The sequence below is a fragment of the Manis javanica genome, chromosome 7 (assembly GCF_040802235.1).
Source record: "Manis javanica isolate MJ-LG chromosome 7, MJ_LKY, whole genome shotgun sequence".
Taxonomy (NCBI): Eukaryota; Metazoa; Chordata; class Mammalia; order Pholidota; family Manidae; genus Manis; species Manis javanica.
In genome coordinates, this window is record NC_133162.1 from 9,203,693 (window position 1) to 9,231,350 (window position 27,658).

At 37.3% G+C, this 27,658-nt stretch overlaps 1 protein-coding gene across 12 annotated transcripts in view; it reads left to right on the forward strand.

Moving 5' to 3' along the window:
- Positions 1-27,658, forward strand: part of ATE1 (arginyltransferase 1) — a 145,482-nt gene that overhangs the window by 432 nt on the left and 117,392 nt on the right. For 2 of the 12 annotated variants that reach the window (XM_073240292.1, XM_073240293.1), the window contains exons 1-8: positions 7-502; positions 2,710-2,773; positions 5,202-5,264; positions 5,904-6,007; positions 7,740-7,985; positions 19,096-19,325; positions 21,156-21,284; positions 22,202-22,330. In XM_073240292.1, coding sequence (XP_073096393.1) covers positions 181-502; positions 2,710-2,773; positions 5,202-5,264; positions 5,904-6,007; positions 7,740-7,985; positions 19,096-19,325; positions 21,156-21,284; positions 22,202-22,330 — 1,287 coding nt within the window. In that variant the 5' untranslated portion in view covers positions 7-180. Of the gene's footprint in view, positions 1-2; positions 503-586; positions 1,128-2,709; positions 2,774-5,201; positions 5,265-5,903; positions 6,008-7,739; positions 7,986-19,095; positions 19,326-21,155; positions 21,285-22,201; positions 22,331-27,658 lie in introns of those variants that run through there. The other 10 variants (XM_037011133.2, XM_037011135.2, XM_073240295.1 and 7 more) reach the window with 9 other exon arrangements.

A 27,658-nucleotide genomic window follows, 5' to 3' on the forward strand; every position in this document is an offset into this window, starting at 1 on the left:
CGCCGTCGACGCGGCTGGAGCGGTCGCCTCGCGTGCAGTCCACCTGCACTGCCGGCGGCGCCCGGGGCCAGGCCCTCGCGGGGGAGCGCACAGGCCTAAGCCCCCACTCCCGCTTTCCTTCCCTTCTCGTTTCTTCCCAGACTGTTTCCCTTCACGCCCCGGGTCTCCGCCTCACCGAATATGGCGGTCCCTCTAAGGGAAGGAACCGAAACAGCGGAAGGTTGCCCTCGGTTAAGATGGTGCGGGTGGCGTCAGCGCCGCGGGCTTGCGGGCAAGGCCGGCCCTGCAGGCGCCTGGGCAGCGTCGGGAGTTCCTCTGGGGTGCTCGGGCCGCGCGGTGCATTGTGGGGTGGCGGCGGCCGAGCACCGGGTGCGTCGCGTTCGGAAGGCCGGGGCCATGGCTTCCTGGGCCACTCTTTCGCCCAGCATCGTGGAGTATTTTGAGGGCGAGGACTCCTACCTCTGCGGCTACTGCAAGAACGAGACGGGCAGTCGTTCCAATGGTGAGCGGGCCGTGGGCGTGGGCGGGCGCCGCGGCCTTGGCTCCACAGCGGGCGGGCGGGCGTCCTCGGGGGCCGCGGCGCCCCGGCCCGGAAGGAGCAGCAGGAGACCCCCCGCCCGGCCCCTGTGTCGTGGAGGGAGCGCCGAGCGCGGCTGCCCTGGGAGAGCCATGGCTGTCAGAATTAAAAGCAGACCTCACCTCTGGAAGCAGGGAAACTTCTAGATGCATATTCTTCACACAGGTGTTCTGACGTGCGAGAGGATGATGGTCCCGAAGTAGCGAAAAGTGTGGCTGCGGGCGGCCGTCCGCAGTCAGGAGGCGGTTGGGTGTGCGGGGCCTGCCGCGCCGGGGCACTGTAGTGGGGTCGGTTGCGCCGCGGCTGACCTGTAAGTGCCGATGCGGATGGGACCATCCCCGAGTGGAACTTCAGAACCCGGCGTGCAGGGCAGTGACTGTCGGGACGTGCGCGATTTGTGTAGGAAAAAGTGTGTGTGCACACAAGGGCATTCGTGGATAGTGTCCCTGGAGGAATATGCCAGACGCTGGCGACCGTGGTCGCCGCTGACAAGGGAGCCCGCTTGTACCCCTGTGTTTTATTGCGAAGTCATTCCTCCGCCCACCTGAAGGTTCGACAGTCAAACCAGCGTACAGTTTTTGATTTTGTTTTTTCCCATCATGATTCAGGTTTCTTTTGGAAGGTGTGCTGTTTGTAAGCAAAACATTGTGCTTATTTCCTGCTATGTCATTCATTGGCAAATGTAGATTCTCTTATTTCAAAGACTAATACAACGTTGTGGAAAGTGGTATGTCCATCAAAGTGCAGGTTTAAAGTAGTATAAATTTCTTGCAGCAGGGGAATAATTTGGACGATTATGGTGTGTCCATTTACTCATAATGTGTACTAGGCACTTCTTGTGAGTGATAATTGCAATTAATACAAGCATTGTATTAACAGAATCCAATCATTAGGAGTGATGATTATGAAGACGAGTTGAGTGGAAAAATGTTTAGAGTGTAGGGTTAAATGGAGAAAATAAACAGGATGCAAATGACGTGTGACATGATTGTAGCTCTGGAGAAGCACACCAAATGGTGACAGTGGTCACCTTATGGAATTTAGAGATCACTCCTTTCTCTTTTTCAGAATTATATTGTTACTAAAATATGTAATAAATGTTATATTAAACATGTCTAATAGAGCCTTTTAATTCTTATTTTTCCAGTAATTTTAGTAAGAGAAAATTGATTAATATGGATATACTTTGTTTAAAATCCAGTGGAAGAAACCCACTTTCAACCTTTTCACCTAAAGAGATAACAAAATTGCTATTATTTTGATTTTAATTGCAAGTAAACCTTTACTGTAGGGCACCCCACCTATTGGGCAAGTAGGTTTTATTATTCCTATTTTATAGGTGATGAAATTGAGCCTTCTGTGTAACTTGGTGTTAATGAGTGCCTGCTAGCCTTCTGGATGTTTTATTGTACTCTAATGTCCATGTTTTTCTTACTACATTTTGATCTATCAAGCATAGCTCTATCTTTACATACCTCTGATGCAGTTTACTGTATTTAGGAGAAAATTGATTTTTCTTTTAATGTTGGTTCAAATATATCTCAGTGTTTTATCATAGTCTTTATTTTTTTCACAGTTGCATACTTTTCATATTCTGTTGATAACAGTCTCTGTAATCACATTCTTGTTCCTAAACGTTTGGTTACTTTCAGTTTTGATACTTTAAAGGAATATTGCTGTATTCTTTTGTTCTGTTTTTTATGTTGAAGACTATATATGAACATATGTGAAGATCAAGAGAATTTATATGCACAAGGGAACATTTGCTTTTCAGTTCTTTTGAAGAGACCAGCTTATTAAATTATTGGGGATAGTAGTATCATTTAAATAGGTGTGATGTAATCTGATTTCAGTGAGGACCTAAATTTATGATGTCATAGAGACTATTGACTGATCCTGAATTAAATGTAATCACTTTGATGTGTTTCATTTTTAAAATTAAGGTAAATATGTTTTTAATTTGTGTTGTATGTTATATCAAACTAACAAGTATGAAATATGTGCAAATTTTAATTTCTCTAGTGTGAGCTAGACTGTTTTAGCTTCAAGATTCATATTTTAAAAGTAATGCTTTGAATTTAAAAGGTATAAAATTCAACCTACTGTCATTAACGTGGCACTTACTTTTCCAGGCATGTGGGCGCATTCCATGACCGCACAGGACTATCAGGATCTTATAGACCGAGGATGGCGAAGGTAATTCTCTTTAATGCAAAAATACTTGTCCGATTACTCAGGTTCTTAAATGGAAAAATACTGTTTGCCTTTAAAATGTTTTCCTGTAGTTTGAAAGAGGTTTAAGACAAATTTTTATTCTTTTCGTGTAGTGATTTTTTTTCTCTCCTTGTAAAGATGTTTATAAGAGAACTTCAAATATACACAGCTATGGAGAGCACATTAAAATGAACCTCATGTAGCTGTCCATGCTTCAACAGTTAGCATTTCGCCAGCCTTGTTTCATCAGTTCTCCTTGCTCCCTGCAGTGGACTGAAATGTGGTGTCTCCCCAGAGTTCCTATGTTAAATCCTAACCCCCAGGTATGACAGCATTTGGACGTGGGGCCTTTCAGAGGTGATTAGGTTTGTCATAAATAGGATTAGTGTGCCCTTTTAAAAGGGACCATCACAGAGAGCTCCCTTGCCTTTTCTGCTGTGTGAGGATACAACAGAAAGATAACTCAGGATGTTTCTCTTTATGAGACACCAATTCTGCTGGCGCCCTGGCCTTGGACTTCTCAGCTTCCCTAACTATGAGGAATAAATTTATTAGTCTGTGCTATTGTGCTGTAGCAGCCCGAATGGTACTCCCCACTCCACAAAATAGTTGAAAGCAAAATTTAGATATGTCAGTACTGCTCTAATAACTATGTATTTCTATGTAATAACTATGGTAATATATCATAATACCATTATCATACCTTACAAATAGTAATTATAGTAATTAATACTTTGTAAATAATAGTTTAATATTTTAAAAATTCATTCACTTTTTACCTAGTTTTGATTAGATTTTCTGCTTATCTCAAAAATTTCCTTTTTTTTTAGTCAGTTTATTTGATTTAAAATTCCATTAAGGTCCACACATTGTCTTTGATGATTAAAAATTTTTTTGGTAGTTTATTTTTTATTTATTTATTTACTTATTTTTTATTAAGGTATTATTGATATACACTCTTATGTAGGTTTCACATGAAAAAAAAATGTGGTTACTGCATTTACCCATATTATCAAGTCCCCACCCATACCCCAGTGCAGTCACTGCCCATCAGTGTAGCAAGATGCCACAGATCCACTATGTGCCTTCTCTGTGCTTTTGGTAGTTATTTTTATGTAGATTATTTTAGAGTAACTATTAGGTAAAGCAGTGTTAAGTGCTCTATGCCAATACTTCACAAAAGACTTGAGATTAAGCACAGCAAATGAAACTTCACAACTTTTCTTAAACTTAATAAGGTAGATATAGGTCTGATACTGAAGGACTTTGTATGCCATGATAAGGAACTTTTTTTTTAAAGGTAGAGGCTTTATGTTCGAGGGAAATGTTATAGAATTTGTGTTTTGGAAATGATCATTCAGATAGCAGAGCAGGTGGTTCTGGAGGCAGGAAGACTACTTGTGGACATTATTGTAGTCTTCAGATGTGAGATGGTGAGGACTGTGTCATCTTTAGTAGCAGTGGCTATAGATTAGGAGAGGACAGACTTAAGATACATTTTAGAAGCAGAAAGCTTAAGAGAGATACATTAGAGAGTCTGAGATGACTCCCAGGTTTCTGGCTTGGGAACTGAATTTGTGTGTGTTTGCTTAGGCTGCTATAATAAAATGCTGCAGATTGGGTGGCTTAAGCAACAGAAACTAATTTTCTCACAGTTATGGAAGCTGCAACTCTACAGCTTTTTTTTCTTCTGAGGCCTCTCTCCTTCAGTTGCCCATGCCCGCCTTCTCATCGTGTCCTCATATGGTCTTTTCTCTTTGCATGGGCACCCTTAGTGCCTCATATCTCTTTGTCCAATTTCCTTTTCTTGTAAGGACATCAGTCAGGTTGGATTAGGTCTCATCCCAACAGCTTCATTTTAACTTAATCACCTTTTTAAAGTCCTTATTGCCAAATACAGATATCTCCAGATACTTCCAGTATTCTGAGGTTTGGGGGTTAGAGTTCAAAATATGCATTTTGCGGGGCAAAAATCAGCCCATAATGTCATGGCTTTGCTATTAACGGAGATCCAGAAAGCACGGAAAGGATCAGGTTAGTTTTGGAGTATATCATGAGGATGTAGGCACCTTGGTCTCAGAGCATCTTGGACACTTTTCTCTGATTGTCCTTGTGATATTGAAGATTGGGGGTAGGTTGAGTCATGGGAGGGATTCCAGGCACTGATGAGAGGGTAATTGAGATGGTTTGCCTTGCAGTATGTGTGTAAAGGCTTAGTAAAGAAAAAAGCTGGGGCTTTTGTCCTTTGTATAACCATGTTGCAAGATTATTTAACTTCTGAAGAGTAACTAAACCTAAATGCATTTTTACACTACTCATTAGACTACAGTAACTTTGTGCTCCTGTCCTAATCTACTTTGTTACATACAAGCAATATGTAAGAAATTAATAAAACTATTTTATATTTTAGAAGTGGGAAATATGTGTACAAACCTGTTATGAATCAAACATGTTGTCCTCAGTACACAATAAGGTAAGAACTTTAATAGAGTGTCTATAATATGAAAATTGTGTGTAATTTTTCAGTAGACTCTTGCCTTTTTTAAATGTTCATTTCCATTTTAGGTAGACATTCTTTATAAGGAGAAGCAAATGAGTTAATGTCTTTTCTGCATACTAATTCTATATTTATGGACCAGTCAATAGCTTTTAATAATACAGTTCAGTTGGTTTGGATATAAAAAAATAGACTATTTGGCAATCTAGTCAATGACACCATGAAATACGAAAATATTTGTAAATACTCAAATTACTTTTAATAGCAAATTTCTATAGGATTTAATCACTTTAGGGGCTTTCCATGTTCTAGTGTATTGACCCAGTGCTTACGTTCAACAGTATTACAGGGTCTTTGGTCTCTTTAGTAGTTACCACTTGTACATCAGCATTTCTCCCGTTCTCTTTTTCCTAGTAGCTTATGTCTTTTTTTTCCTAATCCCTTAACTGTAGTTTTAGTGAGATTTAGGGTAAGAGTAGAGGGTACATTAAGCCTCGTCTTTACCCAGAAATCCCAGGCGTGAGCTTTGCTTCACTGTACTAGATACTATCCAGAACTGATTTTATTTCTTCAAAGTTTGAGTTCACTTTTTAAATACTTATTTTGCTTTCCTAGGTGCCGACCTTTACAGTTTCAGCTATCAAAATCTCATAAGAAGGTTTTGAAAAAAATGTTGAAATTTCTGGCTAAAGGGGAAATTTCCAAAGGAAATTATGAGGGTAAGATGGGATAGGGTCTAAAAATTACTGACTTTAACTTGAGTTATATTTCCAAAGTTCTTTTTTTCAGTCACTTCTTAAGTTCGGTAAGAGGAAGGGAGCCATACTATAATCAGGCACTGCTTTCTGCTATCATGATGTTGATTACTGTTAGCATTGCTGTTGCTTTTAGCACCAGCCCCCAAATCAAGGTACGGGAAATATGTGTCAGGAAATCTCTAGCTTGGGAAGAAGATGGAGGACCATTTTAGAGGTGTGATAAAGATGTGAGTTCATTGATATTTTCATTTTCCCAATGCTTTGACAACTCTCATCTTACTTGACCCAAATACTATCCTTATGAAATCAGTAGAAAGTGGAGAAACAGATGCTTAGGTACAACTTATACAAGATTGCACACTCACTCTTAATGCTGATTTTCTATGTTTGAGTAAGGTCCTGCTTCAGTAAATTACATGGCCTGAAATTCTGTTTCTTATTTGTCTTAGAAATTTTGAATTGAGCCCATTTCCTAAAAGATAATTGATAACATTTAATTAACTTTGGTTACAGATACTTTGTTTTTTCACTTTAAAAAAAGAAAAGTTTTCCTATAGGTGGTGCCTACTTAACATATGAGCTTAAAAATTGGGAATGCCACCCATTTTCAGAGCTTGTTCTCACTTCTGCCATAGGAAATGTGTAATCCTGGGAGGCTCTTACCCCAGTCTTAGTTTGCTAATTCATTCCCCTATTATATTTTGAGTGCCTACAATGTCCCAGTCCCTGTTTTAAGCACTGCAGATACAGTGGCCAGCAAGACAGGTAAGTTCTTTGTCTTCATGCCCTGTCCTTAATGGACCAGGGTTCAGGACAATGTGGAACAGCCTTTGCAGAGCTGGGAGTAGGAAAGAGGCTGGAAGGCTCAGGGATCTAGAGGTTCCTGGGTAGTTGGAGCATTGGAAACATCAGAATTTTGGTGCCGCTCTTTATTAGTATTGTTGCTATGTAATTTTAAAGGTTAAACAGATTTTGTTGAAACTTTTTTTTTCCAGTGGTTGGGAATCATGTTTGAATTGCAAAAATTAATATCCTGATACCCTTGGAGGATGTTGTCTATTCATAATTAACAGTTGCCTGTCTTCTTATGTAGCTTTGCATTTGATTCTTTATTTGACTTGTTATAGGTTTCTGAATTTTATATGTCTGCAATTTAATTAATGAGAGTGATGTACTCATTAGGCTAGAAAGCTAAACAGCTGTAACAGAGAGACACCAAAATGCAATGACTTAAAATGGTAGAAGTCTGTTTCTTTCCTCATACAACAGTTCAGTGTGGGTGTTCCAGGGCAGCCTGCAGCTCTGCTCCCACCCAGCCATTCTAGGACTCTCTTCAACATGTGACTTCTAAGGTTGCTCTGGTTTTTACTAATCCAGCCAGTGGGAGGGGAAAGGGTGGAAGTTCAGGGTCATAAATTTCTTTTAAAACAAGCAAGGCTAAATTGGACCTGCCAATTTGGTTATATTCCATTGGCGGGAGCTTGGTCACAACTTGCAGAGGGACTGGTGGTGCATTCCCTTGCATGGCCACAGTCTTAACTACAGCTCTGTTACTGCGGAAGATAGGAGAATAGATTTGGCTGATACACAGTAGTCTCTGCTGCATTGGATAAAAGGGGCATTAGTGCCTCCTATATGTATGTTAATTGTCAAATGGCCTGGCTGATGGACTTTGATTTCTTTTGATTTATAGATGAACCCATGGAGCCTACCATGGAGGACGCCGTGTCGGGTGACTTTGCATTAATAAATAAGTTGGATATACAGTGTGACCTTAAAACACTCGGTGATGACCTCAAAGAGAGCTTAGAGAGTGAAGAGAAGGGAAGAAGCTCAAAGAAAGAAGACTCTCACGAATTAATTCAGCCACAAGGCACAGAGAAGTTGGGCTCTGATGAACCATCACATTCTGTTAAAGTGCACACGGTTCCTAAGCCAGGTAGTGGATTTGTTACAGGCTGTTTTAACATTGTAGAAAATGATTTTCTTTGCGTTTGAGACATTGGAAACCCTGGGCCCTCTCATCAGCTGAAAAAAATTAATTACTCATGAAATCTGTAAAACAGATTCATGTTTTATACAGCTTATTATGTGGATTTAGGTAGACATATGACATGTTTTTAAAACTATTGTGTTTAAAAAGCTTGAAACAATAGCTTTATTATCCTCTAAGCAGACATTATAAGAGTTCCGTCTCTCCTGACTACCATAGGGCCCTAGAGGTTTGAGAATCAAATTTTTTTTGTCAGTGAAAAGATACGGTTTTAAACATTTTTATTCTTAGTGTTGAGACAAAGTCAATTTTAGGTGTTCTTTCCAAAATACAGGCATTGTAAGATTCTTTTTTATAGTCAGATTTATGTAGTCATAAATCTAGTTTAAAAATTTCCAGATTTTTATGTTTAACTTTGTCTTTAAGAAGGTAAGACTTTTTTCTATATTTTCACTTATAAGAGAGAATTAGGTTTAAAAAGTTTATGCAATATTCAATGGGTATATATGTGTGTATGCACCACACTGAGTCTGTGTGGGTGTATGATTCTTTTAAAATTACTTCCTGAAATGTCCATTTGGGTGGTTATTGTTCAGTTCTTGAATTCTTTCTTATATTTATACAGAATGATCCAAGGGGAAGATTTGTAGTACGATTTTAGCTTTTCTTATCTAAATTCTAAGCTACTTGCTTTAAAGCACAGAAAACTTTGCATTTTTATTGATAGTTTTTTTTAATGTAAGGTTTTCATGGCGTTTAAATTGATGTTGGTCTGAAATTTCATCCACATTAATAAAATAAGAATAGTCCAATAAAATATTTTGAGGGACTTAGGTAAGTTCTTTCAGTTCTTACTCTCTTGGACAATAAGGTCAGTTCTTTCACTATTTTTATTATAAAATACTTTTATTGTAAAAATTATAAAAATCTTCTGGGTAATTTCAAATACAGAAAAATATAGACAATATTATAGTGAACTTCCATGTACCTTACCCTCATTTGAAAGTTATTAACTCAGAATGCCCACTATTGTTTCATCTATCCTCACATCTGTTTTCTTTTTTGTTGTTGTTGGTATTGTTAATATACAAGTACATGAGCAACATTGTGGCTACTAGATTCCCCCCATTATCAAGTCCCCACCACATACCCCATAACAGTCACTGTCCATCAGCGTAGTAAGATGCTATAGAGTCACTACTTGTCTTCTCTGTGCTATACTGCCTTCCTTGTGCCCCCCACTACATTATGTGTGCTAATTGTAATACCCCTTATTCCCCTTCTCCCTCCCTTTCTCCCCCAGCCCCGCCGCCGGTCCCTTTCCCTTTGGCAACTGTTGGTCCATTTTTGGGTTCTGTGAGTCTGCTACTGTTTTGTTCCTTCAGTTTTTGCTTCTTATGCTCCACAGATGAGTGAAATCATTTAGTACTTGTCTTTCTCTGCGTGGCTTATTTCACTGAGCATAATACCCTCTAGCTCCATCCATGTTGTTGCAAATGGTAGGATTTGTTTTCTTCTTATGGCTGAGTAATATTCCATTGTGTGTATGTACCACCTCTTTATCCAGTCATCTACTGATAGACACTTAGGTTGCTTCCATGTCTTGGCTATTGTAAATAGTGCTGTGATAAACATAGGGGTGCATATGTCTTTCAAACTGGACTCCTGCATTCTTAGGGTAAATTCCTAGAACTGGAATTCCTGGTATTTCTGTTTACAGTTTCTTGAGGAACCTCCATTCTGCTTTCCACAATGGGTGAACTAGTTTACATTCCCAAAAACAGTGTAGGAGGGTTCCCCTTTCTCTGCATCCTCACCAGCATTTGTTGTTCCTAGTCTTTTCTGTGTTGGCCATCCTAACTGGTGTGAGGTGATATCTGATTGTGGTTTTAATTTGCATTTCCCTGATAATTAGTGATATGGAACATCTTTTCATGTGTCTGTTCGACATCTGAATTTCTTCTTTGGAGAAGTGTGTGTTCATATCCTTCACCCATTTTTTAATAGGGTTTTTTGCTTTTTGGGTGTTGAGGTGTTTGAGTTCTTGATATATTTTGGTTGTTAACTCCTTGTTGGATCTGTCATTTACAAATATATTCTCCCATACTGTAGGATGCCTTTTTGTTCTATTGATGGTGCCCTTTGCTGTACAGAAGCTTTTCAGCTTGATGGAGTCCCATGTGTTCATTTTTGCTTTTGTTTCCCTTGACCAAAGAGATGGGTTCTGGAAAAAGTTGCTCATGTTTATATTCAAGAGATTTTTGTCTTTGTTTTCTTCTAAGAGTTTTATGGTTTCATGACTTACATTCAGGTCTTTGATCCATTTTGAGTTTACTTTTGTGTATGGAGTTAGACAATAATCCAGTTTCTTTCTCTTACATGTAGCTGTCCAGTTTTGCGAACACCAGTTGTTGAAGAGTCTGTCATTTCCCCATTGTATATCCATGGCTCCTTTATTGTATATTAATTGACCATATATGCTTGGGTTTATATCTGGGCTCTCTAGTCTGTTCCATTGGTCTATAGGTCTGTTCTTGTGCCAATACCAAATTGTTGTGATTACTGTGGCTTTGTAGTAGAGCTTGAAGTTGGGAAGCATCATTCCCCCAGCTTTATTCTTCCTTCTCAGGTTTGCTTTGGCTATTCAGAGTCTTTTGTGGTTCCATATCAATTTTAGAACAATTTGCTCTAGTTCGCTGAAGAATGCTGTTGGTATTTTGATAGGAATTGCATTGAATCTGAATTGCTTTAGGCAGGATGGGCATTTTGACGATATTAATTCTTCCTATCCATGAGCATGGGATGAGTTTCCATTTATTGATATATTCTTTAATTTCTCTCATGAGTGTCTTGTAGTTTTCAGAGTGTAGGTCTTTCACTTCCTTGGTTAGGTTTATTTCTAGGTATTTTATTCTTTTTAATGCAATTATGAATGGAATTGTTTTCCTGATATCTCTTCCTGCTAGTTCATCATTAGTGTATAGGAATGCAACAGATTTCTGTGTATTAATTTTGTATCCCCCAACTTTGCTGAATTCAGATATTAGATCTAGTAGTTTTGGAGTGGATTCTTTAGGGTTTCTTATGTACAATATCATGTCAGCTGAAAACAGGGACAGTTTCACTTCTTCCTTGCCAATCTGGATGGCTTTTATTTCTTTGTGTTGTCTGATTGCCATGGCTAGGACCTCCAGAACCATGCTGAGTAAAAGTGGGAAGAGTGGGCATCCTTGTCTTGTTCCTGATATTAAAGGAAAAGCTTTCAGCTCTTTGCTGTTAAGTATAATGTTGGCTGTGGGTTTGTCATATATGGCCTTTATTATGTTGAGTTACTTGCCCTCTATACCCATTTTGTTGCGAGTTTTTATTGTGAATGGATGTTGAATTTTGTCAGATGCTTTTTCAGCATCTATGGAGATGATTATGTGGTTTTTGTCCTCGTTTTTGTTGACGTAGTGGTGATGATGGATTTTCGAATGTTGTACCATCCTTGCATCCCTGGAATAAGTCCTACTTGATCATGATGAATGATCTTTTTTATGTATTTTTGAATTCAATTTGCTAATATTTTCTTGAGTATTTTTGCATCTATGTTCATCAGGGATATTGGATTGTAGTTTTCTTTTTTTGTGGTGTCTGAAGGGTCCCCACCAGTAAGATGGCGAACTTCTGGCTTCTCTTTGGGGTCCTTGGTTCCCGCCGGTACCACCTGAAGCCCAATCACCTCTCGCCCCCCTCCCAATCCCAGCACCTAGCCAATAGCCACCAGCCCCGTAGAAGTAACACCACAATCACCCCATGCCCCTTCCTATATAACCCAGCACCTTTCCCTAATAAAGCGGATTTCTCCGGTGAATTGCTGCTGTGTGTCGTTCCTTTCCTTTCAGGTCTTTGCCCGGTTTTGGTATTAGAGTGATGCTGGCCTTGTAGAATGAGTTTGGAAGTATTCCCTCCTATTCTACTTTTTGGAAAACTTTAAGGAGGATGGGTATTTGGTCTTCAGTAAATGTCTGATAAAATTCAGCAGTGAAACCGTTTTGTCCAGGGATTTTGTTTTTAGGTAGTTTTTGATTACCAATTCCATTTCATTGCTGGTTATTGGTGTGTTTAGATTTTCTGTTTCTTCCTGGGTCAGTCTTGGAAGGATGTATATTTCTAGAAAGTTGTCCATTTCTTCTAGGTTATCCAGTTTGTTAGCATATAATTTTTCATAGTATTCTCTCACAATTCTTTGTATTTCTGTGGTGTCTGTAGTGATTTTACCTTATTTCTGATTCTGTTTATGTGTGTAGACTCTTTTTTTTTTCCTTGATAAGTCTGGCTAGGAGGTTTATCTGTTATTTTCTTGGAAGAACCAGCTCTTCCTTTCATTGATTCTTTCTATTGTTTTATTCTTGATTTTATTTATTTCTGCTCTAATCTTTATTATGTCCCTCCTTCTACGGACTTTGGGCCTCATTTGTTTTTCTTTTTCTAGTTTTGTGAATTGTGAGTTTAGACCGTTCATTTGGGATTGTTCCTCTTTCCTGAGGTAGGCCTGTATTGCAATATACTTCTCTCTTAGCATGGCCTTCGCTGCATCCCACAGATTTTGCAGTGTTGAATTGTTGTCATTTCTCCATATATTGCTTGATCTCTTTTTTTATTTGGTCATTGATCCATTGATTATTTAGGAACATGTTATTAAGCCTCCATGTGTTTGTGGGTTTTTTCATTTTCTTTGTGTAATTTATTTCAAATTTCATACCTTTGTGATCTGAGAAGCTGGTTGGTATAATTTCAATCTCTTTTTGTGGCCTAGTATATGATCTATTCTTGAAAATGTTCCATGTGCACTTGAGAAGAATGTGTATCCTGTTGCTTTTGGATGGAGTGTTCTGTAGATGTCCATTAGGTCCATCTGTTCTAATACGTTGTTCAGTTTCTCTGTCTCCTTACTTGTTTCTGTCTGGTTGATCTGTCCTTTGGAGTGGTGAGTGGTGTGTTGAAGTCTCCTAAAATGAATGCATTGCATTCTGTTTCCCCATTTAACTCTGTTAGTATTTGCTTCACATATGCAGGTGATCCTATGTTGGGTGCATAGATATTTATAATGGTTATATCCTCTTGTTGGACTGACACCTTTATCATTATGTAATGTCCTTCTTTGTCTTTTGTGACTTTCTTTTGTTTTGAAGTCTATTTTGTCTGATACAAGTACTGCAACTCCTGCTTTATTCTCACTATTAGTTGCATGAACTTTTTCCAACCCTTTACTTTCAGTGTCTGTATGTCTTTGGGTTTGAAGTGAGTCTCTTGTAGGCAGCATATAGATGGGTTTTGTTCTTTTATCCATTCAGTGATTATGTCTTTTGATTGGTACATTCAGACCATTTACATTTAGGGTGATTATCGATAGGTATGTACTTACTGCCATTGCAGGCTTTAGATTCATGGTTACCAAATGTTCAAGGGTAATTCCCTTACTATCTAACAGTCTAATTTAACTCACTTCGTGTGCTATTACAAACACAACCTAAATTTTTTTTTTCCTCCTTTTTCTTCCTCATCCATTCTTTATATATTAAGTATCATATACATAGGTATGTTAGGTATCATAGACTCTTTGTCTATCCCTTGATTGACTTTGGGGGTAGTTGATTTGATATTGCATCTGCTTAATAATTAATTGTTCTAGTTTGCTGTGGTTTTATTTCCCCTGGTGACAGCTATTTGGCCTTAAGAATACTTCCATCTATTGCAGTCCCTCCAAAATGCACTGTAGAGGTGGTTTGTAGGAGGTAAATTCTCTTAGCTTTTGCATATCTGAAAATTGTTTAATCGCTATTTCAAGTGTAAATGATAACTTTGCTGGATACAGTATTCTTGGTTCAAGGTCCTTTTGTTTCATTGCATTCAATATATCATGCCACTCCCTTCTGGCCTGTAAGGTTTCTGCTGAGAAATCTGATGATAGCCTGCCTGATGGGTTGTCCTTTGTATTTGATCTTTTTTCTCTCTCTAGCTGCTTTTAAAAGTGTGTCCTTATCCTTGATCTTTGCCATTTTTATTGTTATATGTCTTGGTGTTGTCTTCCTTGGGTCCTTTGTGTTGGGAGATCTGTGCACCTCCATGGCTGAGAGACTTATCTCCTTCCCTAGATTGGGGAAGTTTTCAGCAATTACATCCTCAATGACTCTATCCCCTTTTCTCTCTCTTCTTCTGGTACCCCTATAATGCGAATATTGTTCTGTTTGGATTGGCCACATAGTTCTCTCAGTATTCTTTAATTCTTAGAGATCCTTTTTTCTCTCTGTGCCTCAGCTTTGTATTTCTCTCCTCTAATTTCTATTCCATTTACCATCTCTTCTACTACATCTAATCTGGTTTTAAATCCCTTCATTGTATGTTGCATTTCAGATATGGAATTTCTTAATGATTGAATCTCCAACTTAAATTCGTTCCTGAGTTCTTGAATATTTTTCTGTACCTCTATGAGCATGTTTATGATTTTTATTTTGACCTGTCTTTCAGGAAGATTGATGAGTTCAGTTTCATTTGGCCCTGTTTCTGGGGTTTGTGAACCAGGTTCCTTTAACATTTCATATTTCTATGTGGCGCCCTCTAGAGCCCAGAAGCTCTAGTCTCTGGAGCTGCTCAGCCCTGACGAGTGACGTAGGGGGTTGCAGGTGCGTGGTGCTGGTGCCTGGTGGGAGGAAAGAGCTGTTTCCTGCTTCCTGGCTGCAGTGCGTGTCTCCAGTGTCAGAGCCAGTGGGCCCAGCACACAGGTGTAAGCCTGTGTGTTTTGCGTCTGTAGCTGTTGTAGGCGGAGCCTCCCTCTGGCTGGCCTGACGCCAATGCAGTGACTGCTGGTTTGCAAGCCAGTCCAGGCAGGCCAGGAGGAAGGTGCAGCAGGCTACGTATAACAGTGGGGGGCCTTGGAGCTGCCTAGCCAGCCATGGGGATGGAGCACCTGAAGCTCCTTAAAGTTCCCAACCTGCTGTGCAGAGTGTGCCCAGACAACCTTGTCCACCTATCCCTTCTCCTGTACAGCAAGCTCTGAGCAAACTCCGCCCCTCCAGCAGCCCTTTGGCTGCTAGGAATTCTCTCAGACCGCCTGCCTTCCTTTGTCCCAGAGTGGGCAGATGTGGATCCCCGTCCTCCACAAATGGCTGGAATCTCAGTCTCTCAAATATTCCACCTGTCTTAGCTTTCCAACCCCTCTAGTCTCCAGAGCACCATGCCATGTTAGTTTTGTGCTCCCAAAGCAGATCTCCAGGACTGGGTGTTCAGCAGTCCTAGGCTACCACCCCCTCCCTGCTCCGTTTCTCTTCCTCCCACCGGTGAGCTGGGGTAGGGGAAGGTCTTGGGTCCCACCGGATTAAGGCATTGGTACATTACCCAGTTTTGTGAGGTCTGCTCTTCTCCAGGTGTATGCAGTCTGGTGCAGTCTTCTTTCCTGTTGCTCTTTTAGGATTAGTTGTATTAACTATTTTTCATATTACATGTGGTTTTGAGAGGAGTTCTTTGTCTCACCTCTCATGCTGCCATCTTGAATCCTCTTATCTGGTTTCTTCTAGCATTTTACTTAAGCAAATTCCAGACATTATATCATTCTGTATTTCAGAATGCATCTCTAAAAAGTAACTTAAAGAAACATTCACAATACCACTGTAACACCTAAATAAAATTCCTTAATGTTATGAATATTCAGTGTTTAAATTTTCAGTTTTTAAACATTTGTTTGCATCAGGATCCAGATAGTATCCAGATATTGAAATTGGCTGGTGTATTTTAAAAACTGGTGTCTTTTAAAAACTGGTGTATTTGTAGGTTTCCCTTTCATTGCTTCCACTTTTTACTTGCAGTTTATGTTTTTCTGGGTTGTGGATCCCACTCTCTGTATTTGACTGGTTACATCTGCAGGGCAGTTTAACAGTTTCCCTTGCCTGCTTGTGAATTGCTGTTTGGGTCTAGAGCCTTGATTAGATTTAGGGTTAAACTGTTTTTTTGGAGGGCAGTAAGTCTTTAATCATATTCACGTTCAAATTACTTATTTGAGGATAAGTAAGGTTAGTTCATGGGTGGTGGGGTTTTCTTTCAGGAGACATACAATGTTTGGGAGCGTCTCTTTTTATGGATCCATGCTAAGTGCCTTAGCCCACTGATCCATTAGATAATTCTATCATTCGTTCATTTACTGGCTGGAAAACTTATGTGAAGAGAACCATTCCCTCATCTATTTGTTTCCCATAAGGACTCATAGCAAAGGCAGAATGAATTATTGAATATTACGTTTTATTACATTCTTCAAAATAACATCTTCTAACTGACCAATTTTTTTTTTTGATATCATTGTGAACTCATGGATCTAAATACATTTGCTATGTTAAAATCCTTTGCTCTTGTGGGAACTCCTCTAAGTTGGCTTCTGAGTCCTTTTGATACAATAGCAGTAGCCTTGACAACTTCCTTGCATTGCATAATGCTCCTGGATCATCTTGTACAGTCATTTCTCCAAGGAGTCCTGGTTTCTTTTAGTGGGAAATGGTATTTGGAGATCAGAAGCTGACAAGGGGTGGCCATTACTGCTATGGCCATTGTTTTCTAGGCCTTTTCAGGGACTACACTAAAGGTCATATTGAGACTTCGATTCCAATTCAGGACTACAGTATTTTTACTTTTTTGTTTGTTGTACATTTGTATCTTCTTTTTTCCATACTGAGAAAACCTAGTTCTCAGAGACACTGGTGATGGAAGAATAAGATTAGAATGTTACAGTTACCCATTTGCTTTATCCTACTCACACAATAGTTGTGGAGTAACAGTACTAACTTTACTTGCAGCAGTATGATGACTGAAATACTAAAAAACTTTTTGCAGTTTTTTTCCCCCTTAGGATATCTTTTACTAAGAATGAGTGACAATGCTTTTAACATATTAGGAATTTTTAGATTTTCTCTGGAAACCTGCATTTCTATTTTAGTGTAAAAATGTTAAAAATATTTTTTCTTGAAGTAACTAGAAATTATGCAGATCTACTGAACTCTCTTCAAAACACTTGGGATGAATCTAAGATTCTTGAACCTCTGTAGGTGCAGGTTTGGTGTGGTATACAGATTTTATATTGATCTGTTTCCATTTTTTGAAGGTATTGATCTGGGGAAATCTGTATCCTGAGTCAGCTGAAATGCTAATTTGCTGTCCATTGCAGTGGTAATGTGGTGGTACATAAACGTAGAATAAAACAACCATGGAAAGGATTGCTTAGTCTAGTGGATCAGTGCCAAGATTACACAGGTCATCTTTCATAAAAATGCTGAAATGTCACTTCTCAATTCATTCTAGATAGGTTCATAATTTGTTAATAATTTTTAAACTTTGTAGGCAATGTATTTTGAGTAACTTAGAAAATGCAGGTTTTTTTGCCTTGTTACCATTTATGGAGTGCTTATATAGGTAAAATGTTATTGTAGGTATTGGTGATGCATGTAATAGCTAATAATAGATAACCCTAATTAAATGGTAGATACTGTTTTTTGAGCTGCACACCTGTTAACTCAGCCCTCATAGCAGCTCCATTAGTAGAACTGGTTATCTTAGTTGAACAGGCAAGGAGACTTGCTCAAGGTCATCTAGCAAAGTGACCAGAATGACCTCAGGTAGCTCATGTCAGAGTGTGAGCACTTAACCAGCATGCTGTTGTGCTTCTCAGAACAAATTTAAGAAAGACACATTCTTTGGCCAAAGCAAATGAATTCTCTAAGGCAACAGAGTAATGGTTACGTATAGAGTCTGTCTTCCCTTATCTGGTTACTAGACTTATTCAGACTTTTTTATAGGTAAACTTTGCTTTTAGTTGGGAAACATGTTAGTGAAGTTGTAATATAGTCTCACTTAGTGAGCTCCCTGTTCTCTCATCACGTTAGTTTCTTTTGACTAGCTCTTGGTCTCTGGCAAGTCCCTTAACACTCTAGGGTTTAGTTATCTTCTTAGTGAAGTTGAACTTACTAGTCTTGCAAGCCTTCTTGTTGCTGACTTTTATATTTCAGGATCCTTAAAAAAAATAGCGTTTTCTTTATTTTATTAATAACTTTAAAAAAAATTACAAAGTTCATTGTTAGAAAATTTGGTAAAAAGAGACCATTATGAAAAACAAGGAATGTCCTTTCTCTGTTTCTTAGCCCAAGTAAAATGACTGTTAACATGGTGGTATATTCTTTCCAGGATTTTTTTGTAGATATTTTTAATGAACATACTTATACATAATTGAAGTTATGTTTTAACATTCTATAATGAAAAATCCCCTAAAATTTCTAAGGCATTTTTAATGACTGTGTGATATTCCATTGCTTAGCTGTTTTAAGAATTATGTAATTATTTTATAATTGGGCATTTAGATTATTTTGAGGTTTTCATTTGTGTTCGTTATTTGCCTCTGGTTCTTACAATGTTCTCAAAATAGATTACTTGAAGACTTACAAGATTAAATTTGTGATTTATAATAAGATTTTTATATTTTATAGGGTTATCAGTTTGATATTCTTTTAATTAAAACAAAACTCTGATTAACTAGAGTTGAACTAGTGAGACCCTCAGATGAAGAGAGAAACAAATACCTTCAGCTGAGCAAGGATATTTTTTCATTGCTGCCAGACTAAGTTCTGGAATCAGTTCTCATTTACACCTGGTTCCTAATAAACGCTTATGTATGTCACCAGTAGTTTCAGAGAAATGTCACTTAGAAATGGGCTAGAGGCAGCAGTGCCCTGAAGAAGGTATTTATTATCTTTCCACTTTCAAAGGCAGAGAAGTTGATGAATATTAAAAAAAAATTTTTTTTCAACAGTAAGAGCTACCTGAAAAGTTTGTGTGACTAATTTCTTTGGCAGTTTCTGTTTCAAAGAATTTTAAGATCAACGTAAAGCTCCACCCAGGATCCTCTGAAAGATCTGCCCCAAAGCTAACATGACTGTTGAAATTTTTTGGACTTAAGTCTGTAGAATCTTTGAGAACTTTGGAAAAACATTTCCAGAAGCTAAATGTGATCGGTCTGATGTTTTGAAATTCTTTTTAGGCAAAGGAGCAGATCTGAGTAAGCCTCCATGTCGAAAAGCAAAGGAAATCCGGAAAGAAAGGAAAAGGTTGAAACTCATGCGGCAGAACCCAGCTGGAGGACTTGAGGGTCTCCAGGCTCCAGGTGGACCACCATCTGTGTTCCCACCAAAGGCCAAACACAGCCAGGCCCCGTCACTGGAAGATTTCATTGTTGGCTCTTTGCCAGACAGTGGATCACACAAGTTAGAGGTACTTTGGAGGATGTTCTCTTGTGGTTGGTTCTGTTTTTTTGTATTTTAGGTACTTTCTTTTCATTTGAGGTTATACTATTTGACATGTTTGCTGTTTCAGTAATGGGAAATTTAAATGAGTTGGGATGAAGTAGCATTTGTGTTTACTAAACTAATTGCTGTTTGAGAAGACCCTTTTTTTTTTTTAAAGATTTTTAAAAAAAACTTAAGGCATTTTGGCTAATGAATTTGTGATAACAATTCCAGTTTTAGTATGTTAATGTGTAAGTGTTCTGGCTTTTTATATCCCTTGATTGAAATTTAGTAAAGTGAAAAAAAAACAGTATTTAAAATTAGTTTTTGGCAGATTAGTTTTAGATGATGAAAGAGAATAGATTACTGTTTTATCCATTCTGATATTCTGATCTTGATCAAGGTAGTTAATGATATTATATATGCAAGCCAGAAGTGAGAAATAAACAGTACTAAATTATACTACTGTAGTCTTCTCTTATTCCTATAAAGTTCTCTTATTGTCTCATAATTCCCCAAACCAATTTAAACAATATGAATTTTAGAGTATTCCTGTATTTTTCCCAAACTGATGTACATTCCAGATTAAGTCTGAATTTTTCAGTATAATTTTGGTATGTATAAAATTTTTTTCTAAAACATTAGCCATAATGATTTTTATCATATTCTCATACCTGATTAGTAACTGGTCATCTTTGGAATTTACAGGTTAATATCTTCTAAGAATATTACTTATCACTGAAGATCTGATATTAAAATCTTAACTTTGGTGCCATATAATCCTTAATACAACATGTATTTTATCAGACATAAGGTTTAATGACTTTGACTGTTTTAATTCCTTGGCTACTGTCACTTTGGTGTTGACTCCGTCCTCCCCAAATTGGGAATGCCACCTAAATTGAGCACGCTACCAAAAATATTTCATGAAGATTGTTTTATCTTTTGATCATAAGTAGTAACATATGCAGGGCACCAGGTATACCTAACATAACAGTCCTTTAGTTGGCGGCTTTTACTTTTTTAATGTAATGACACCCAGGTTTATTGTCCACTGTGTGTCACTCTTTGTTCACAGAATTACTACTTATGACACACATGAAAAGTTTGTAATCATGCTGTTTTATTATATTACATTTGATTTTCTGTTTCACTATTTTGTTTTGATAACATGTTCCATCTGGTTAGTAAATAGTGTTCAAATAAATGTTAGCCATTACCACGTGCAGTTGCTGTTTGTAACTTACCATTATTTTATATATGAGGAAACTAAGGCACAGAGAATTTATTTACTTGACCAAGATGGTGACATTAAAATTTTAGTAAAGGAAATCCTACTTAAGAATCTTCATTCTTAACTATGCTATGAAACAGCAAACTTGTCCTTTACACTTAACTAAGAAAAAGGTTGTAAATTTAGTTAGCAATGATGGATGAAAGAGTGTCCAAAATATATATTCACATTTTTAGTCTTTCTGGTTTACTGAAGGTGAGTTGCATGCTGCTAAAATTGAAGAGTATTTATTTACATTTGTTTCTTGATTGCCAGAAGTACTCTGCCATTTTACAATAGAAGCATTCTTACATAATTTTAATTTGGTTATAGAGCTTAGAAGTTAGACGGGATCCTTTGCTTTCTTGAGTCTATAAATTGAAGTAATTTTTTCTTTATTAACTGATTTTTAATGTTAAAATATTGTTATATGTTAATCCCTTAATATTTTGAGTTCTCTTTGGGTGGGAGTAACTGTTAATGCATATTCCATGGGTTAAATAAATGAATTAATGAGCATTGTTTTTTTAACTCCTTCTGAAGGTGAGGGTGGTGAGATCATCTCCACCAAGTTCTCAGTTCAAAGCCACATTTCAGGAGTCTTACCAGGTCTATAAACGTTACCAGATGGTTATTCACAAGGACCCACCTGATAAACCAACTGTGAGCCAGGTCAGCAGGCCAAGTGTAATTTTTCTGGGCAAATGGAAGTTTCCCTTTCATTTGATGTCATTATGTGAATTGGTTTATTTATGGTACATTTTATTTATATTCAATTTGCAGCATATCTGCAAAGAGATAGAACTGGATTAATGAACATTCTGAAAGTGCAAATTTTACCTAGTGCCTTAGTAAATGCCAGTCATTTATAATTTCAAAGTGGAAAGTAACACATAAACTGAATTGTCTTTATTTAAAGTCATTATGTTTGGATACATTTATTTAAAAGCTAGTAGTAAACAGTTCTACATTAAAATATGAGAAAAATGAAAAAAATGCTTTAGATTTTTACGGTAGGCATACTCTTTGTGCACATAGTTGATATGCTTTATCCCCACTTAAAAGTCATGTATGTATAGACAGAGTTCGTAACAACTAAATTGCTCTTTTTATGTACTTAGAAGCCCTACGCAACTGAGTGGGACTAGAAGAGTAAGATAGTAGAATGATTTAATAGCAGTCCTCATGTGTCTGCATTTTATAAATCAGATTACCCAAGAAAAATATGGAAAGGAGAAAAAGCTTAAAACCGTAAAGATAAGTAGAGTTGTAAAAAGTAGTGGCCATTACCAAAAATAGTGACTCTAGTGTATGCAGAGAATCACAATAGGTGGGTAGAGAAAAATACAAAAATGTCCTGGCCCGTATGAGTTTAAAATTTTCTTAAGTATTACTATTAGTGTAAAGTTAGCTTGACAGGATCTTCTGTGTCAGTCAGGCTGTTCCAGGGTTTACTCATTTCATGAAAAAGTCCAGCTGAGCTTTGGAAGTGGATTTGCGGAGATCTTACTCTAGCCTCACCTTCAGAAGCATATCATCAAGGTAGAGATGTTTCAATAGCATTTGCTTGTATTTTCCCTGCTCTGAAGGTGAGGTTAGTACCTGTCTCCTTTGATGACCCAGAGTTCAAGTCGTCCTTCAGCCAGTCATTTTCTTTGTATGTCAAGTATCAAATGGCCATACACCAGGACCCGCCTGATGAATGTGGCAAGACAGAGGTACCTTTCGTTAAATATTTTTTCCTGTTGATCAGCCTGTCTCTGAAGAAGCGTAATATGCTTTCTTAATGCCATTTTCTTATCTTTTAAGTAGAACTGATGATCCTTTCAGTGTATATTACTGAAATTTGTGGAAATGAGTCACATGTGAGCATTTTAAATCCCTCAGAAAAAAGGATATTTTTTGTGTGTGGGCAGGTTGAGTTTGAGAAACTTAAGAATAACCAGTTGTGTGACGATACTAGTCAGAAGTCAGCATCTGGCACTCAGCCTCTGGAGAGGCTGTAGGGCAGTGCTCTTGTGTTTAGACACGGTATGGTTGAGGCTTTTTAAAAAGGCCATTTTTGTATTCTTTCTGCTAGGTTACATATTCTCAATTTTAGTTTAGATTATGGCACAACTCTGTATAATATAGCAGTATCCATGTAATTTAAATGATGTGTGTAGTCTATAGACTAACAATGTATGCTATAAAAGTGATAAATGTGTATTTTTTAAGAAAGATAAACAATTTACTTTAAATCCTTTTACAGTAAATTTTAATGTGAGCCATTCAGATTTTTATTTCCTTTTGTATGCAGTTACTGTACATTTTCACTTTATATTCACTACCATTGGTAGTTCTGAACTCTGGGTACGTGATTGATCTTGTGTTTAAATAGAAATATATAATGGATTTCCTTACTATATAGCCAGATAGTTTTGCCTTAGTAATCCATTTTATAGGGTCACATGCTTACAGCAAATTTGTACTGGTGGAAAAGTTTTCAGCACTGTAGTACTTTGATTTCATGCAAGTGACTCTATTTAGCTTTGATGAATCCTTTGACTTTGAGATCACTCATAGCATTTTATTTATCTTGTATCTAACTCAATTCATACTTAGTTTTTCAGATATATGAAATGGTAGTGTTTTTCATGTGGGCTAATCTATCATCTCTGAGTATGGTTTCTAAGAAATAACATGAAATTACATTGTGTAAGTCAAGGCTACACTGTGATTTCTAAAAAATAATCTCACAGCTTTATTGATATATAATTCACATACCATACAATTCACCCATTTAAATTGTACAGTCATCATCACTAACTCCAGGACATTTTCATCAACCCAAACCCTATTAGCAGTCACTCCTCATTTTCCCCCAGACACCCCAACTCTAGGTAACCACTATTCTGTTTTCTGCCTCTGACTTACCTAATCTGGGCATTTCATGTAAATGGAGTCATATGGTAGATGGTTTCTTGTTGATTGGCTTCCTTCACTTAGCATAATTTTTCAAGTTCATCCATGTTGCAGCTTCTATCAGAACCTCATTCCTTTTCCTGGCTGAAAAATATTTCATTGTATGGATATGTCATGCTTTGTTTTCTAGTCTTAAAGTATGGCATTTTATATTGAAGGAACCTAAATCTTGTCATAGAGTGCAACGGAATTTCCCCTTGTACATGACTACAGTTTCCTTGTCTTTTTTTTGATATCTTTATTTGGAAAAACAATTATTTTTCTGCATTTATAGTTTAATTTTTAAATTATTTTTATTTTTATTATACATATTTTCTATTTTTTATTTTATTTTTATTTTTTTGTTTTTCTGTAACTTGCTAAAACATTCTATTTTTTAATATTTTTTTATTATTTTATTATTTTATTTTGGTGTCATTAATCTACAATTACATGAGGAACATTATGTTAACTAGGCTCCCCCCTTCAAGTCCCCCCCACAAACCCCATTACAGTCACTGTCCATCAGCGCAGTAAGATGCTGTAGAGTCACTACTTGTCTTCTCTGTGTTGCACAGCCCTCCCCATGCCTCCCCCAACATTATACATGCTAATCATAATGCGCCCTTTCTTCCCCCTTCCCCCTCCTTATCCCTCCCTTCCCACCCATACTCCCCAGTCCCCCCATACTCCCCAGTCCCTTTCCCTTTGGTAACTGTTAGTCCATTCTTGGGTTCTGTGATTCTGCTGCTGTTTTGTTCCTTCAGTTTTTTGTTCTTATAGTCCACGTATGAGTGACATCATTTGATACTTGTCTTTCTCCGCCTGGCTTATTTCACTGAGCATAATACCCTCTAGCTCCATCCATGTTGTTGCAAATGGTAGGATTTGTTTTCTTCTTATGGCTGATTAGTATTCCATTGTGTATATGTACCACATCTTCTTTATCCATTAGTCTGTTGGACACTTAGATTGCTTCCATGTCTTAGTTAGCTATTGTAAATAGTGCTATGATAAACATAGGGGTACACATGTCTTTTTGAATCTGTGATCTTGTTTTCTTCAGGTAAATTCCTAGGAGTGGAATTCCTGGGTCAAAAGGTATTTTCTATTTTTAGTTTTTCGAGGAACCTCCATATTGCTTTCCTCAATTGTTGAACTAATTTACATTCCCACCAGCAGTGTAGGAAGGTTCCCCTTTCTCCACATCCTTGCCAACATTTGTTGTTGTTTATCTTTTTGATGTTGGCCATCCTAACTGGTGTGAGGTGATACCTCATTGTGGTTTCAGTTTGCATTTCCCTGATGATTAGCGATGTGGAGCATCTTTTCATGTGCCTGTCAGCCAACGGAATTTCTCCTTCAGAGAAGTGTCTGCTCAGATCCTCTGCCCATTTTTTAATCAGGTTATTTGCTTTTTGGGTGTTGAGGTATGTGAGTTCTTTATATATTTTGGATGTTAACCCCTTATCAGATATGTCATTTATGAATATATTCTCCCATACTGTAGGGTGCCTTTTTGTTCTGCTGATGGTGTCCTTTGCTGTGCAGAAGCTTTTTAGTTTGACATAGTCCCAACTTTGCTTTTGTTTCTCTTGCCTAAGAAGATGTGCTCAGAAAAAGTTGCTCATGTTTATATTGAAGAGAGTTTTGCCTGTGTTGTCTTCTAACAATTTTATGGTTTCATGACTTCATTCAGGTCTTTTATCTATTTTGAGTTTACTTTTGTGTGTGGAGTTAGACAATAATGCAGTTTCATTCTCTTACATGTAGCTGTCCAGTTTTGCCAACACCAATTGTTGATAAGGCTGTCATTTCCCCATTGTATATGCATGGCTCCTTTGTCATTATTAATTGGCCATATATGTGTGGGTTCATAGCTGGACTCTCTATTCTATTCCATTGATCTATGGGTCTGTTCTTGTGCCAGTACCAAACTGTCTTGATTAATGTGACTTTGTAGTAGAGCTTGAAGTTTGGGAGCATAATATCCCCAGCTTTATTCTTCCTTCTCAGGATTGCTTTGGCTATTTGGGGTCTTTTGTGGTTCCATATGAATTTTAGAACTATTTGTTACAATTTGTTGAAGAATGCTGTTGGTATTTTGATAGGGATTGCATTGAATCTGTAGGCTGCTTTAGGCAAGATGGCCATTTGACAATATTAATTCTTCCTATCCATGAGCATGGGGTGTATTTCCATCTATTGGTGTCTCTTTAATTTTTCTCATGAGTATCTCATAGTTTTCAGGGTATAAGTCTTTCACCTCCTTGGTTAAGTTTATTCCTAGGTATTTTATTCTTTTTGATGCAGTTGTAAATGAAATTATTTTCCTGATTTCTATTTCTGCTAGTTCATTATTAGTATGTAGGAATGCAACAGATTTCTGTGTGTTAATTTTGTATCCTGCAACTTTGCTGAATTCAGTTACTAGTTCTAGTAGTTTTGGAGTGGATTCTTTAGGGTTTTCTATGTACAATATCATGTCATCTACAAACAGGGACAGTTTCACTTCTTCCTTACAATCTGGATGGTTTTATTTCTTTATGTTGTCTGATTGCTGTGGCTAGGACCTCCAGTACTGTTGTTGAATAAAACTGGAGAGAGTGGGCATCCTTGTCTTGGTCCTGATCTTAGAGGAAAAGCTTTCAGCTTTTCACTATTAAGTATAATGTTAGATGTTAACTGTGGGTTTGCCATATATGGCCTTTATTATGTTGAGGTACTTGCCCTCTACACCCATTTTACTGAGACTTTTTATTATGAATGGGGGTTGAATTTTGTCAAATGCTTTTTCAGCATCTATGGAGATGATCATGTGATTCTTGTCCTTTTTGTTGATTATAGTGGGTGATGATGGATTTTTGAATGTTGTACCATCCTTGCATCCCTGGGATAAATCCCACTTGATCGTGATATATGATCTTTTTGATGTGTTTTTGAATTCAGTTTGCTAGTATTTTGTTGAGGATTTTTGCATTTATGTTCATCATCGTTCTAATTATCTTTTTTTGTGGTATCTGCCTAGTTTTGATATTAGAGTGATACTGGCTTCATAGAATGAGTTTAGAAGTATTCCCTCCTTTTCCACTTTCTGGAAAACTTTTAGAAGGATGGGTATTAGGTCTTCAGTAAATGTCTGATAAAATTCAGCAGTGTAGCCATCTGATCCGGTGATTTTTTTTCTTGGGTAGTTTTTTGATTATTGATTCAATTCTATTGCTGGTAATGGTCTGTTCAGATTTTCTGTTTCTTCCTGGGTCAGTCTTGGAAGGTTGTATTTTTCTAGAAAGTTGTCTATTTATTCTAGGTCATCCAATTTGTTAGCATGTAATTTTTCATAGTATTCTCTTAATCATTCTTTGTATTTCTGTGGTTTCCATAATGACATTTCCTTTCTCATTTCTGAATCTGTTTATGTATGACTACAGTTTTCTACATGATCGAATGGCCAGGGTTCCTGTGCTCAGACGCCAGAAGCAAAGACAGAACATTCTTTGAAAAGTTTGTGTGCTCTTCCTAACTTTAGGAGCTCTGTGCCATAGCTCATTATGGTGTGGTTTTGTTAATATAATGAAGCTAATTTAATTATGTTAAAAAAATAGTTTTTGCTCTCATTGTAAAACATTTAAAGTAAATAAGAGTCAGCATTCTAACTTGGGGACTTCAAACATCCAATATCAGTGCATAAAATCCATTTTGACTCTGTTGGTAACTGTAAAGTAATCATTGAAAACACTAAAAATAGGTTATTTTTTGAGAGTTTTGATGAGAAGATAAGTAAATATAGATTGCTGTGATATCCAAAATAGCAAGTCAGTTCTTTTTGGTAATGTCTTTAGAAAAGTAGCACATAGTTGCAAATAGTGAGATTGTAAAGGACTACCCCAATATGTTTGTTTCCATTACTGTTTTCAGTCACTCAGGTAGATAGCCAGATTTTCAGAAAATAATACAGTATAAATAAAGTAAAACAGGAGTAGTTTGTGAGCAATTTTTATATAATACAGTATAGAACTAGCATTTAAGAATCTTTCTATTTCAAAATGCCAGTAATTCCATGTGAATTAAACATGAGATTTTATCTGAAATTTTATTGAGGT